Source organism: Takifugu flavidus, chromosome 5 (genome assembly GCF_003711565.1).
Source record: "Takifugu flavidus isolate HTHZ2018 chromosome 5, ASM371156v2, whole genome shotgun sequence".
Lineage (NCBI taxonomy): Eukaryota > Metazoa > Chordata > Actinopteri > Tetraodontiformes > Tetraodontidae > Takifugu > Takifugu flavidus.
In genome coordinates this window covers 10,744,486-10,759,813 of record NC_079524.1, presented here as the reverse complement: position 1 = coordinate 10,759,813, position 15,328 = coordinate 10,744,486, and the positions used below count along the sequence as shown (strand labels likewise).

At 41.5% G+C, this 15,328-nt stretch overlaps 1 protein-coding gene across 2 annotated transcripts; it reads right to left on the bottom strand.

Annotated features, from left to right (window-relative positions):
- Window positions 1-73: 73 nt before the first annotated feature.
- On the bottom strand, window positions 74-13,191 carry hk2 (hexokinase 2). 2 transcript variants are annotated; one of them, XR_008950620.1, is made up of 19 exons: window positions 12,906-13,191; window positions 11,754-11,916; window positions 11,340-11,488; window positions 10,722-10,841; window positions 10,458-10,553; window positions 10,247-10,346; window positions 9,065-9,248; window positions 8,790-8,951; window positions 8,485-8,718; window positions 7,423-7,727; window positions 7,185-7,333; window positions 6,428-6,547; window positions 4,821-4,916; window positions 3,637-3,736; window positions 2,889-3,072; window positions 2,640-2,795; window positions 1,626-1,862; window positions 512-888; window positions 74-462 (listed from the first exon to the last, which is right to left on the bottom strand). XR_008950620.1 is itself a non-coding variant. In XM_057033223.1 (18 exons), the coding sequence occupies exons 1-18, from the start codon at window positions 12,963-12,965 to the stop codon at window positions 744-746; spliced, it is 2,760 nt and encodes a 919-aa protein (XP_056889203.1). In that variant the 5' UTR covers window positions 12,966-13,191; the 3' UTR covers window positions 74-743. The 2 variants fall into 2 exon arrangements, 1 of the variants encoding a protein (XP_056889203.1); XM_057033223.1 differs by having other exon boundaries at window positions 74-888.
- Window positions 13,192-15,328: the final 2,137 nt, after the last annotated feature.

Sequence of the window (15,328 nt, the reverse complement as noted above, 5' to 3'; positions counted from 1 at the left end):
AAAAAACCACCTAAATAATACATTTTGCTGATCCCCTTACTGCATTGATAAACTAATTGCACAGACACAGATAAAGAGGTCATACAAATATTTATTATTTTAAATATGTTGATACAATTTTCAATTAAGAATGAGTACTTCAGCTCAAATGATTTCATTAAAATGTTTACATTTAAAACACACACAAACACAAAAAGAGTTGGGCAATGATCTCCACTCCCTAAACTGTTTTTCCTGGCCTGATATGGACATGATATAGTGACTTGTTATAAAACCGGTCTACATCACAAACCCACCATTGTTGGCTGAAGGTCAACGCTTGTCTTGTCAGCTACTAGTGTATTTCAGAGCCGAGTCTGTTGATCATTGTGTACCGGTGGAGCCGTTAGTGGAATATGCCATACAGTTTCAGTTTATTGCGCTTTATGCAGCGTCTCTGACTACCAAGATTGTTACAAAGCGCTGTTATTAGTGTGTGGGAAGCAGAACAGCAAACAATAGAGACAGAGACACAAAGTTTTCTCAATTTAGCGGCTTCATCTACACAACCTGTTTTAAGTTCAATTTATATTTAAAATGCCACAACTACTGTCCTTCTGTAAGTCTAAGACTCAATGTTCAACCATTAAAACGTGCAGTAACTGTAACTCTCCAGAGCCAAACAAAATCAATCTACTTCCAAATAATTCTAAAAAAAATGAGTTCAAGATGTTTCTACTGGTGAGCTGGTGTGTTTGAGCAGCTCATTGCTCTTCCTCCCTCCTCAACCTGCAGGCCACGGCCGTGATCAGGGCAGCGCCCTTCCCGCTCCCATCCTCCGACTTGTGGAACGTCACCTGGCACTGCGGCGCCAAATCCTGCAAAGTCTCCTGCATTATCCTAGAGAAACTGGAGGGAGAAATGAAAAAGAAGGGCAGTTACGAGCAGCTAAAGTGGAAGAAAACTCAAAATTCTTGTACAGCTGTGAAAATTTAAAAAAGAAAACCCCACAAACATTGACCTTCAAAAGGAATGTTGGTCGTGACAAACTGTTATCTCACAGGTAGCACCCACATTATCACGTCGGAGTTTCAGCGGGTAATTATCTCCTGTATTACTCCTGTACTGGTGTCTCTTCATTGGCTGCCCACTAAATTTAGAATGATTTTTAAAAATTCTTCTTCTGACCTACCAGGTCCTCAGAGGCCTAGCTCCATCCTACCTGGAGGAGCTAGTGATACCTTACCAGCCCAATAGACCGCTCCGCTGTCAGAATGCTGGTCTACTTGTGGTTCCCAGAGTTTCTAGGAGTAGAATGGGGGGCCGAGCATTTAGCTACCAGGCCCCCCCTGCTATGGAACCAGCTCCCTGTCCAGGTACGGGAGGCTGACTCCATCGCTACTTTTAAGATCGGACTTAAAACCTACCTCTTTGAAAAAGCTTATTGTCACTAATTCTGTAGTCACAGTTACTATCATAGACAGACAGATTATCATACTCTCCTCTCCTCTCCTCTCCAAGTAGACCAACGTTGTTATTTCTTGTGTAGTTTTTCTGCCTCCCCCTCCATCCCCCCATATTCATCTACAGGTATCGCCGCCTTCAGAGCTTTAATCAGAAAACAATAAACCCATATTTCATCTTACTGGGGGTGTGTTTTGTAAAGGGTGCCGTCCACTCCCACGGTGACAGAAAGCTGATTCAAATTGCGGTTCTCTCGCATCTTATCCACCACGGCCGCTAAACCGGCGCCGCAGAGCTGAGCTGCACGCCGGGACACGACGCCGCACACCTCCTTTACCAGCACGCTGTCGTCACAGGTGGAGTTTGTCAGGCCCAAGTGCTGCAGAATGGCTCGGACCTGCCGCATGGCCAGGCGGTCACTGTGATACCGCGGCGGAAGGTCAGACACGAGCAACAAACAGGAAATGTGAGAGAAGAGTAAACAAATCATGATTAAAATCAAAATGATTGCAAACAAGGAAAAAATAGATAGGAAGCCATTGAGAAACTCCCCAAGAGTCACTTTCTGGATTTACTGATGAAACACTTCATCATTTGCTGCTGAAGGTAGTCGCCATGAAAATCAAGCTGTCTGTGGGCAGTGACGAGGGCTGGAGTCCAACATTCTGACATTTAAGAGTTCATATAATGAGCAGAAGGAAATGCGTCTAACTGTGACAATCACTGTTATAATTCTTATCTGAATTATACTTTCAATATAGGTTTCCTTATTTTTCACAGATGTAAATTATTACCAACAAAACAAAAGGAAACATCAATAAAAGACATCCTTGGTGACTGATGAACAACAGATACAATGTTTCAGTTTTATTGTACACACTGAAAGGGTTACGCTGAAACCTGAGACCTGTTCTTTTTTTCCCCCCTTTCTTTCAGTCGGACAATGTGAACTGACAATGTGTATTTTTAGCAGGTGTTGGGAAGAGCAAAAGCCAAATGATGAGATGAAAAAGTGAGATGAAAAGTCATCACCTCATATAACAGGTGGAGAAATAACCTTTGAGTGAAGGAAGACGTTTTCAGCGGTCGGCGACATACTTTCAGAGGTGTCCTGGGGTCACGCAGTGAATGCAACTACAGTATATTTCAATGGCTTCCACACAATTACGTGAATAAGTCACATACTTGATAATCACCTTTCGATCTGTGACAGGAACTTTGTGGCAAAGATGCCGTGCATCTTGAGTTTCTCAGAGACTTTCCCTCTGAACAGCAGGCCTCTGTCAGTGAAATGCATCAGGATGTTTCTCACGATCTCCCCCAGGTACATGCCGCTGACCATCTTCTCATATCTCAAAGAGTGAAAAGGGCCCACAAAGTGACTATAGATGATCCACATCTACGGGTAGACTTATCCAAAGTCCTGGAAACTACCCTGCTGTTACCTCTGTTTCCCAGGGTTGGTGGACGATTCATCTACAAAGGCATCGAACCGTGTGCAGAAGTCATCTAGTTCACCGGCGTCTCCAAACGCCCCCCACTCCATGTTCACACACATACGGCCTTCGTCGCCATCCACAAGGTCGATATTCTGTACCTCCTCCATGTAGCAGGCGTTGGTCCCTGTGCCTGAGAAGGACAATAAGGTTCTAATGGAAAATCATTTATCTACACAAAACATCCCCCAGTCATGTCTCTGCAGCACTATTTGTCCCATGCTCAATGTCAAACCCCATTATAACAAAGACAACAATTGAAAAGTACAGAAAGAAATTGGAGGAGAGAGCAGCAAAATAATTGATGCTTTCATTTCTACAGCATAAAAAATCCAAGTAATTTACAGATCTCTGCATCCTTCATAGCTGCTGCTGCTGCTGCTGCTGCTGCTGCTGCTGCTGCTTCTACAACAGGTTCACAGCATGAGGCTGTAAACAGAATATACCTTTTAGGAAGTAGAAAATTGGAAACACACTAAATTGACATTTATAGCAGGAGTAAAGCAGCAAAGAAGCTCTCAGCCTGGAACCAAAACCTCGCCAGAGTATGTCATTATTTCCTCCTATATTTAAATTGATGTACATTTTTCCAGATGGACTCCCGATTCACAGCCTCCAGCTCTCACTAACACTGGATCCAGAATTAGAAGAAAACATCTTGCCTGCAGAGAGGAAGATGGGGAGGAGACAGACTTACCTACGATGAGTCCCACCTCACATCGGGGGTCCTCATAACCGCAAGTCATCATGGTTCCGACTGTGTCGTTCACCACAGCCACAAAGTTCAAATCAAATTCCTGGAAGAAGTGATGACAATCATTCACAAATGTCACTGCTTTTCAAATGCAAATGAATGACTTTCATTTTTGAAACAGATGTTTAAGTTATTTTATAGCACTGCAATTCAGCTATTCATTTGTAAATATGATAGATAGAGATAGAGACATAGAGACATAGGCTGTGTCCGAAACCACACACTCGTTCCCTATTCACTACTCACTACATGGGGGACATGGATTGAGTGAACTACGTAGCGCACTCAATTCAAAATTAGCTTTCAGACACTACGGACACTACGGCGCACGTAAAATGACGTAATGTTGTCGCATAATAATAACGAATCGTTCCCCGGGAAAAGTGGCCAGGTCCATTTAATTATTTTAACCCATCCGAAACATACCCAAACACATTCAGCGATCGTTTCTTTGAAAATGCAATATTTTACCCTATTATAATCTTTATATAATAATAATTGATTAAAATATTAATGTCAATAACAATAACATAACACTTCCTTATTATCTCAAATAATTAGTGTCCGGTGACATTTCCGGTGACGTAATCTAATAAGATGCTTATAGTCGCGTATACATAAATAAAGGCAAAAAACATTTAAATTGGAGGCAGCAATGTTCCACTAAAGTGAAAGAATTTTACACTCTAGTAAGATATGTGAAACAAATAGCATATAATAATAATAACATAATATTACATACATTTGTACGTCATTACTGCTCGTTTACCCGCCATCGACAGATTACCACGTGATACCGTAAAGGCTGATGGGATATATTACCGAGTTTGGGTGCATCGGTTGTACACTACTTTTTGCAGTGCATTGTGGGATACATTGAGTGCACTTGCGATGCTCACTAAGAATTCGGACACCATTTCAAAATGGCGTCCACACGATTGAGTGCACTATGTAGGGTATAGGGGGTGGTTTCGGACACAGCCATACAGTATATACACAGACAGACAGACAGATGCCCCTTTTTACTGTTTCTTGGAAAATGAATCACAACCTGACCAATGTCCAGTTAAGACTGGGCATCAGTCAAAGGATCCTTTCTTCACGCTAAATATGACATATGTACTGACCTTCCTGCGACACACAGCCTCTTTCAGCAACACAATAACGTCTTGACCCTCGCAGCCGCTGGCTTTAAAACCCTTCGTCCACTTCAGTAATATTCCCTGTGGGGAACCAAAATGAAAACAATTATAGGACAAATAACCGTCACCTTCCTAACCTTAGCACACACCGTATCCTTGGAAGTGAATAACATCAGCAAGGATAGTCCTTCATCTAAAGTCATATCAGTTTATATTGCAACACAAATTCGGTATTGAAAGTAATACTTCCATTTTTAAGAAACAAACTATTTGTTCCCCTATTAAACTTTGCACAAAAATAAAGAATTTTGTGTTTTTTAGATTATTACTTTGTTGTAACACTGCTTCTTGGCAATCATCTCATACCACTGGAACGCCTGCTGATTTTTAATTCAATGATGGAATTATTCATTATTCATTCATCATAAACAGATGTAAAAAACCTCAAAACTAGAAACAAACAGCTTAAAAGCCAGTTTCCAGGCTCAGGCAGAGGGAATAGAGAGATGATGGAGAAGACAGATCTGAGGGCACGGGCCGGGCTGGGATGTGAAGAAGAGCGGGCAGGTATGGATGGACGACCTTCTGGATGTCCAGGCACTAGAGCTGCTGAAGGATGAGGGTGATGCAGTGGGAGAAAAGAAGGGGATTTGGTCATGATGCAAGCAGCAGTTAGAGTTTGGGAGTTGATGAGACGGTGGTCCAGAGTGGAGGTAGGCAGCGTCTTGATTTGTGACTGAAACAAAAGCAGTGTCAAGGATGACACCCAAGCCTGACCTGAGGGAAATGGGAGACTGTGGAACTCTCAATCAGGAAGTGAGAAATGAGGTGCGTAATCAGGTTTGTTGGCGAGATAGAGCTGGTTGTCATCCAGGAAGACCAGGGGCTCCAGGACAGAGCCCTTTGGCACACCCATCGTATTTAAATGTGGAGTGGTCAGATTTAAATGTATGGCCTCTGAGATTTGATCAGAACTAGTTGAGGGGGTGATACCAATAGAGCAGAGTCTATTGAGGTGGATGGGGTGTGAAATGATGTGAAAGGTCGCATTACGGTCAGGAAGATACGGATGAAGAGTTCAGAGCAGTGAAGAAATGGTTGGCTGTTGTTATTGGAGCGGTCTCAGCATTGTGATGTGGAGAGAACCCAGACTGCAAAGGTTCATCTAGGCCATTGTGGCTTAAATAGGTGAGTAATAGAGAGGCAACTGGGACATTTAAAAAATTACCAGGAAGAGACAGCTGCATTTTTGAAAATGGATGGAACACCAAGTAAGTGAGGACAGAATGGTGGCGTTTTGACAGGGAGGAATAAGAACGTGGGGGAGGGTCGAGCTGGCATGTGGAGGACTTGGATGACTTCAAAGATTTCAGAGGCTTCGCAGGGTGTGAAACTGGAAACATGCTGATGGAGTGAGAGGGGATTAGGCTGGGGAGACGGATTGAATGTGAGCATAACTGCTGGGGAATGTGCTGGATTTCGATTGGAATTCTTTGCCAACGAACTAATGTGCAAGTAAAAAAAACACATCTGTAATATTGAAATAAATATGAAATATATCCCCAAACATAAAATGTTATGGTAAACAGTACCTGGTCTAGTCTGCTTTGATGACAGGGGAATGAGAAAGTGAATCCCAGAGGCAAAGATGCTCCACTCATGCCCATGTACTCCAGGAAGTCAGCAATGCAATCAACTATATGGTCAAAAAGCTGTGAATGATAAAACTCAATCAGACTAAAAATACTTAAATGTGTCTTTTTTTCCAACAGTACTTATAAGGCTCAAAAAATGGAAGCCAACGTATCCTCATTAAGGTGCAACTCTAAGTCGATCGCACTTCCAGGACACCAAACTGCACAGGTAGGAAGCAATAACGATGAATCAATAATTACCTGCTGTGCAATTTTGACAGGAAAGCAAATAGAAGGAAATGAGAAAAAAAAAAAAAATCAGCCATAAGTGAATGGATATGCACGTAGTGGCTCCAGACAGATCCTCTCTCCTCATCCTTTCTATTTGATTTTTGACTGAATTCGCTTTTTTTTTTCTAGAGCCCGAGCACTGAAGGAGGAGGAGGGAAACCAGAAGAACGAAAAAGGAGGAGGACAACAACCCAGCAAGAGGACCACTATCTGGTCCTTGCTGCACAAAGGAGCAGGCGAGTCCCACAGAATGACCTTTACTGTGCTACTTGTGTGCATGAGCAGACAAGCAATTCCAAACATGATTTAAGTGTTAATTTTTTTTAAAATATATACATATCTAATTCAACTTCAAATATGACATGATCATATTGTGATCATCACACATCTTTTTTTCTTTTCGTTATGTGCTGCCGTGTTTTACCTCCTTTCCTGTGCCCTGCATGGTCTCCTGCGGGATATTGTAGATCTTCTGGTGCAGGGTCTCATTTCGTTTTTTTCCATTCTGTATTTGCGCCAGCAACACGCGGAATTTGGAGCCTCCAAGGTCCACAACTAAGAAGTCACCTTGCTCTGATAAATAAGAGAAAAAGCAGAATCTGGTGTTTCTATTTCAAAACAAAATTTAACATCATCTGTGTGAACTGCTTCTTTAAAGTAACCTGTTCCGTTTGGGGTGGATATGACATAGGTGGGAAGCATCTTGACACTCGATTCCTCATGAGTTTGCTTCGACAGACCCTGCAACATCTTCTCCCTCATGCGACGCTTCACTTCCAGCAGCTGTTGACGACTCAAACGCAAAGTGTTGAGGACGGCCTGACGCTCCGCTTGTTGAGCAGCATATCGGTACGCCACTGCTGTTACCATGGCAGCACCTTTCCCACTACCACACTGGGACGTCAAAAAACGAACATCACTGTCTGGCATGAGTTGCCGGACCATCTTGTGCAGCCTCCGAGAAAACCTAAGAAAAGTAAAAGCAATTATTAAGTCAGCATTGTGAGTTTTCTCTTAATTAAACAGATGGGAAATGTTCAGAAACACATCTGGTTTACATCCTGTTATTGCCTTCGGTTCAATAGAATAACAAAGTGAAAAACCAAATCTTTGAAAACTCCTTAGAAAACTAGAACTTTAGCTCAAGGGAACATCTGTTTATCTTGATTACATTTGAAATCTTTTTACACCTGGATTGGAGTCTGCCTGTAGTGAATGCTCCTTAACAAATTCAGGCCAATTTTCACACGATTTTGTTGCCGCGGACAAATTTCCAGTATTGGGTCCGAATTTGATCTTCGGGAGTGACAAAGAGACATGTAGCGCAACTGAAGAGCGGCGATTTCACATCCCCGTAGAAAAGTGTAGCACGTAAGATCTTTTTCTTTTTTTCCAGCTTAATCTGACATCTTCTATGACATGAACCTCGAGGTGTACATGTGCATTTACTTCCTTCGAGCTCCCTATGAAGTGTAGACGGGCCATACATGCCTCGTGAGGCCAGGGCTGGTTCACAAAGATTTCTTTTTCTTTTAAAAAAAAAAAAAAAAATAAAAAATAAAAAATGCGTCACCTGATACTGGCTCAAAGGATTGTAATTTGGAAAGACACAGACCTGTCTAGATAAGGTCTCACAGTGAACAATAGGATAGCGTGGATTGTATCGGGGCACAGACTGTAAAGACATATGAAGACTGTCTTTACAGGTGTTACAGAGCACTTACTCTTGGTGATTCTTGTAAACAGATCCATCTGCGCCAATGGTGGTCCGCAGCTTCTCAGCTGCCTTGTTATCACGGATCTGCCGCAGAACTGCTACAAGCGTGGCAGCACACAAGTGTGCAGAACGTGTCGAGACAATCTGGCACACCCTTCGGACAGCGAGGCAGTCCTCGCTTGTGGGGTTGAGGTTAAGTCCACGGAGCACCTTTTCAGCACTTGCCAGACCTTCCTCATCACTGCCAACAGACCAGTTTATGCTCACCGACTACCTTTCAGACTGCAAATAAAACCAGACAGAGACGCTTACTTGTCGTTGTCAATGGTATAGATGTAACTGGTCTTAAAGCTCCCAGTCGTGAGGAGTCCCACAGTAGTCTTGCCCTTGAACAGCAGCTGCTCTTTGGTCATTTTCACCAGGATGACACGCACAAGTTCTCCCATGTACATGCCGCTGACCATTTTCTCAAACCTGACATGTAAATGTGAAAAGAATTTTCATTAAATCTACATTAAGGAAAACTAGTAACTAACACAAATGCTAGACTTTTATATGGCATGGAGTGAGGTTATGTAGTCACTCACAGTTGATTTCCAGGGTTTAAAGAGCCTGCGTCAATTTCTCTGTCAAAGTCAGTGCGATGGTCCTCCAGGGTACCATCGTCTCCAAAGGCTCCCCACTCAGTATTGATACACATCCGCCCTTCATCACCGTCCAGCACCTCAATGTTCCTCATCTGCTCCATGTAACAGGCGTTAGTCCCGGTTCCTGACAGAAATAAAAAGAGCCAGAATGATCAGATCATCAGTCACGTTTTAAATTAAAATAAAATATCCAACAGTTTGCCCACCCCTTGGCCAAACACGACCACTGAAAAAACAACCTGTGGGTTTAACTAAGCAAATCTTACAGTTGCATAATTACTGTAGTAACCCTCATTCCATCTCTCCCATCTTCAATACATGATCTGGAGAAGGAATGGAAAACAGACAGTGCAGAGTTTGTGGACAGAGGATACTACAATTAGTAAAATTTATTCTGCTCCCGTGATCACACAATAACCAGCCATTATGGAGCCATGATGTAAACGTCAGATGCACTGAATTACACAGTGTTCGGTCTCTACCTAGAAAATTCAGCTCTGCCACAGAAAATAGCTTACTAACCCACCAACACAAATTGATCTAAATTGAATGTGTAAATAATAATTAAGACGAATGTAATCTAACTGTATTCACTCAGGCATTTCCGAATTACATACTATTATTTACATTGAAGACACAAAATAGAGAAGGCTCTGCTGCATTGTGGAAGACCCAATTAATAAGTAGAGTTCCATTTATTGTTGCTATAAAGACTGTGTACCATACATCACGTTCAGAAACATTTAGATTCTTGGCAAATTTACTCGGCTAACCTTCAAATGCTTTAGGATAAAGCAGCTTCAGACAACTTTGTGATGCAAGAAGAAAAAGGAAAAACCTGTAAAATGGCTTGACAGAGGAAGTGCACCTTATTTCCTTCTGGTTGCCTTATGGCTGTAATCATGCACACCATGATAATCAGACACTGCACAAGGCTCTTAATGGCTAAATGGGTTGGAAAATTGTGCAACAAAGCTGCGTGCATCACAGCAACCTCAACACAGACAACACGACCATTTGTGTGGACTGAAGCACTCCCAACTGATCTCGGCCGCGAGTCATCACCTGGACATTTCTGAAACCAGAGTCAAGATCTAAAATTACCAACAGTTCCAGACTCACCCACAATGAGACCAATTTCACAGAGCTGATCATCATAGCCACAGGTCATCATGGCTCCCACTGTGTCATTGATCACAGCCATGACATCAACATCAAAGTCCTGTCATGAAATTTGAATGTAAACACCATTAAACATGCATATTCTGTCAGGTTTTCTTGTATTTTGATACTATAACAATCAGTCAGGGGCATGAGGGTTGTCAGCACTTACTCCTCGTTTTTTGATAGCTGCCCTCAGAAGGCTGACCACATCTTTTCCCTCGACTCCACTTGACTTGAACGCTTTGGTCCAAGACAACAAAATACTCTGCAAAGTTGGGGCAGATTTGGTTTATTCTAACGGCAATGTTTGGATGAACTATTAAGACAGTATGACAAAGATTTAAAAGCATAAAAAAAGGCAAAGACGTTCTACAGTGAACAAAACAGCGTCGCAAACGAACAACAAAGGACAATTAGGAAAAAGCTGGCTTACCTCATCCAGTTTGGTCTGCTGACAGGGAAAAGAGAAAGTGAAACCCAGTGGGAGTTTCTTCTCCTTCATGCCAATCTTCTCCATGAAATTTGCCAAACAGTCAGCAATGTGGTCGAATAACTGCCGGGGGGAATAAAGAAAAAAAAAATCTATGTCCTTATTTGCTTTCAATTATTTTGACCACATGTTGTCATTGACTCTGTGAGCTAATATCTAAAACCCAGCAACCTAGTACGTGTAGTCAATACCTGTAAAACGGTACTGTAAACAGTGGGTGTGCTGCAGTTGCAGTGTAATGACATAACTGCAAAACATTGTTTTTATACCATTTACTGCATTGTGTTGCTCCAGTTGACTGTTCGTCAGTTGTAACGTCCATGAACATCTCTAATCATGAGACCCAGTGGGGATCAGCTCAAACTGTTCCCTCAAAATTTGTGTTTCAATATCAACTTAATTTGTGAACACACGATGGCGAGCCAGGACTGGTTTAGCTTCAGTCATGATGGGGGCATTGCAGCTGCCTTCTTTTGCCCCAGTCCCCATCAATTGTCAAGCTTAAGTGTGTTGGTCAGCATTATAGAGAAAGACTGAGATCAATTAGCTGCGTGTTCTTACCTTCACCCCGTTGCCTTTCATGAGGTGTTCAGGAATTACATAAATCTGGTTTTCCATCTCGACCTTTTGCTCACCATCAGCCATTACTTTGACTAAGAGTACTCTGAAAGTAGATCCTCCCAAATCCAAGGCAAGGAATTCACCATGCTCTAAAAAATAAAAATAAAAGAAAACGTTGACCAGACTTTGTACCTCATTAAAAAATCATGTTCCAAATGTCAGCTGCTGGTATTTGACTGTTATTTTACTCTAAATGTCAACCAGCTTGAAGTAAACCCTTCGGCAAGAATGTCTTTCTATTGATAGTTAAAATGTTAGTCGGAAGCATTGCTTATTAAAGTGAAAATGACTAATTTAAAATATTTTGTGCCTAAAATCCAATGGTAACCACAACTGCTTTTCTCCTATACCAACCTGTCCTATCGGGCGTGGAGTGAACAAATGTGGGCAACATCTTGACAACAGCAGTGGGGTTGGTGTCTCTGCACAGGCCTTTGTCCATTTCTCGTCGAAATCTGTTCGATATCTCCATCAAATCTCCATAAGATAACTGAAAACGCTGTAGATATTCGTCCACCTACAGCCAAACAGGAATTGTAACCACAAACTGAAATGTATGTTTATTTGCCAAATCTTAAGACTTCCATCAATTCTTTCCAAGAAATTGTAGCACTGGGACATCGTTGATGACATGAATCAATGTTACACCTCTGCAGTGGGCTCCATTATTTCACTTTGTTTATTCCCAGCTGAACCCTTCATCCTGTCACTTACAAACAGGATGCCAACACCGGATTACGTAAGAAGCAATGATACCCAAGTGTAATGTGTTTTTTAATTAATACAAAAACCAGAAAAACCATGCCTAGTATACTGGGTTATCTAGTCAGTAGACAGCATATTAAAGGCATCACCTGATATAAGGTTAACATATAAAATTTGGGATTTTTGGCAGAATGAGAGTGATTCAATGTATTCCTGTGATCACACACACAAAACAATCTACTTTAGCTCCTTACGTTAACATATTTCAATCAATCAGTCTTTATTTATATCGCGTCTGTTACAATCAAGATTGTTCTAGGTGCTTTCCAGAATCCCAGGGCCTGACCCCCTAGGGGGACCCTCCTACTGATGGGGGGCTGGGTAGAGAGAGAGGAGAAGAGGGGGACAGGTAGAGGGGAGACTAGGCAGAGATCATAGAAATATATTAATTATAACAAAGTGCTGGTGTATTTAAAAGGTCAACATTGATAGGAGAGGTCTGTTCTGTCGCAAAGAACTACCAAAGAGGTTTAGTTAGTTTGTTATAATTAGATAGATAGATAGATAGATAGATAGATAGATAGATAGATAGATAGATAGATAGATAGCAGACACACACTGATGTTTCATTACAGCATGGAATGAACCTTTATTGTCAATTATTGACGTCTCTGAACTGCCTGGTGATGACTGTCGACGCCGGGTTGACCTCAAGCTTGACCCCTACTTGTACTTTACAGAAGCAGAAGACTGTCCTGTCGTTCCAGAACTTTAGAACCGTGTTTTCCCACCAGTACTCACTTGTGCGTAGTCATCTTGAAGTTCGTGGCAGCAGTTAGCCAGCAGACTCGGGGACGACATCTTTAGCCCGGATGTGTCGACTCGCTCGTTTTTCTACCCAAAAACTTGACCGCTAAAAAAGGTTCGACTTCGAATAACGGGGATAAAATCGGAAATGTCAACCTATCCCTCGGTTTCGCCGTAAAGTCAACACCAAGTGAATAAAAGCTCTTCTTAAAAGAAAAAAGCAAACAGAAACTTCCACTTCCTGGAGTTGAGGTTGTGACGTAACTCGGACGCCCAGGCGCTGATTGGCTGCCGGGAAGTTGCGTTTTCATGAGTTATTAAAGTTCTTTTAACATTTAATCTTCTTATTTTAATATTGCTGATATGCTGAGCATCGATGCTGTGTTTTGTTCAAATAGAGAATGAAGTAATAGATGGTATTCGGTATTGTTTGCGTTTATTTTTCCACCAAATTAAAAGATAGCGATATTTCTAAGGAGCTGTTGCTGTTTTGTTTTGTTTCTGGAGCTCGTTTCCATCGTGCATGTGTGAACGGAAGGGCAAATCTGTCACTGTTTTACTGCCCCTCTCTGATCAGCAATTTTATATTTTCTTCACAGGTGAAAAAACCCCAATTATATCTGGATTTTCAGTGTCGGACCTGGTTGTAGAACAGAGAAGGCAAAGCAAAAACGCAGTGTTGATATACGTATAAGTGACATCCTCTTCTTACCTTGTGAAAGGTTTGGCAACAAATTAGTGCAAGAAGATTGGCCTTTTCTGCTGGTTTTGAAATGATCAATTAAATTGAGCTGCTGCTGAGAACTGAAGAAGCCTTCTGGATAGAAGGCGAAACGTCTTCAAGAGAAGAAACCCAGTCCAGTTGACAGAGAAAACTACCTTGGATACAATGACCTGGATGATTGAGAATCTACACAGACAAATTGAGCTGCTCTTGATACAGAGCTATAGTGTAAGAAATGATAACAAAGGCTGAATGTAAAATGGAGTTCAGTCGACCAAAGCCAGATTTTTAGCTCTGAAGAGCAAAAGCATAGAAAAAAGGAAACAAAAAAAAAAAAAATCATTGAGTTGGGAAAAAAAATCACTAAAGCAGTTCACAGAAAAATATTTATGGTACAAGATGGTCAAGAGACAAGAGTGGCAGGCCAAAATGTTGCAATGTAAAAAGAACAGTTACAAGAACTGGCTGAGAAACACAACAGGTAGGAGAGAAGGCAGTGGGCAGTGCATGCCTTGAGTGAAACTCTAGACATGGCTGTGAGGAAAATAGATTAACGAAAGAAAAAAATGAGAAAGGCAACAATTCAGACAGCTTAACTTAAAAAAAAACAATGGGCCCGCTAATACCAGTGGAAATTGTTGCAAGGAGATTAAGAGAATCATCTGTGACTCTGCATTAATTCTGACTCTTTGCACTCCTGGATTTGGTGATAATCTGAGGTTCATGTATCTAGATCAGGCATGGGCAAACTAAGGCCCGGGGCCACACGCGGCCCGTTAAACGTTTTAATCCGGCCCGCCAAACTTAAAAAATTAAATGAATACTTGTTAATGTTAAATTTTCACTGCAATTCTGGTGTTTTCCCACTAGAAAAAAGACAGTCAGGAGGAGAGTGATGGTGATATCCTGAAGGATAACAGAACTTTCAGTGCTTTAAAATAGAAATGGTTATTAATTTTTTTTAAAAAGGCACATTTTATTCATTTGATTTTAAGGTTTTAAGACTCATTCCAAAGTCAGATATTTTGTTGTAATGCTTCTCTTCATTTTCATTTAAAATTAAGCACATGTTTTCTCCAATCCCAAGATGTGTATTTTTTCCTCCAATGAGGTGAGGTTACCAAGCACTCCATCCATCCATCTGCTCCTGGTCCGGCCCCTTTGTCAAATGTTAGAACCCATTGTGGCCCACGAATCAAAATGTTTGCCCACCCCTGATCTAGATCCATGAAAGCATGTGGGTGGACATGCGTTTACAGGGGTGTTTGGGCTGAAATCAGGGCTGATGCACTCAAGGTCATTCACATGTTGTCCCCCTTCTGTTGTTTTGTCCTTGTGTTTGTTGTAAGGGTTCTGATCACTCTGGACCAAGTATGTCATTAAATATGTGAAGTGGCTGCCTCCATCTTCACTGTAAGCCGATACTTTTGTTTTTCCTGTTTTAATACACTATCTTAAAAATAAATTAAAACAGATATAAAAAAGTATTCTGTGATCAAGTGTAGCTTGATGAGGGGAAAAAAACATTACATAATAAACATATACAGTTTTGCAGCAGAATTATATGAGATCTGGACACTCATTAAAATATTTCCACCTGGCTGTAAAATCCAGGAGTTTCAGCACTGAGCTCTTTCAAAGAATGATTTGAGATTTGCAAACTTCATTCCTCAGAGCAAAACGAATACCCGAA

Bases quoted from the DNA above. Each gene is read 5' to 3' on its own strand.
- hk2 (XM_057033223.1), bottom strand. From the start codon at position 12,965: ATGTCGTCCCCGAGTCTGCTGGCTAACTGCTGCCACGAACTTCAAGAT. The intron at 10,842-11,339 runs GTAAGAACACGC...TCCCCCCGGCAG, and splicing joins TGAAAGGCAACGGGGTGAAG to TTATTCGACCACATTGCTGA. The intron at 4,917-6,427 runs GTACTGTTTACC...GGTTCCCCACAG, and splicing joins ATCAAAGCAGACTAGACCAG to GGAATATTACTGAAGTGGAC.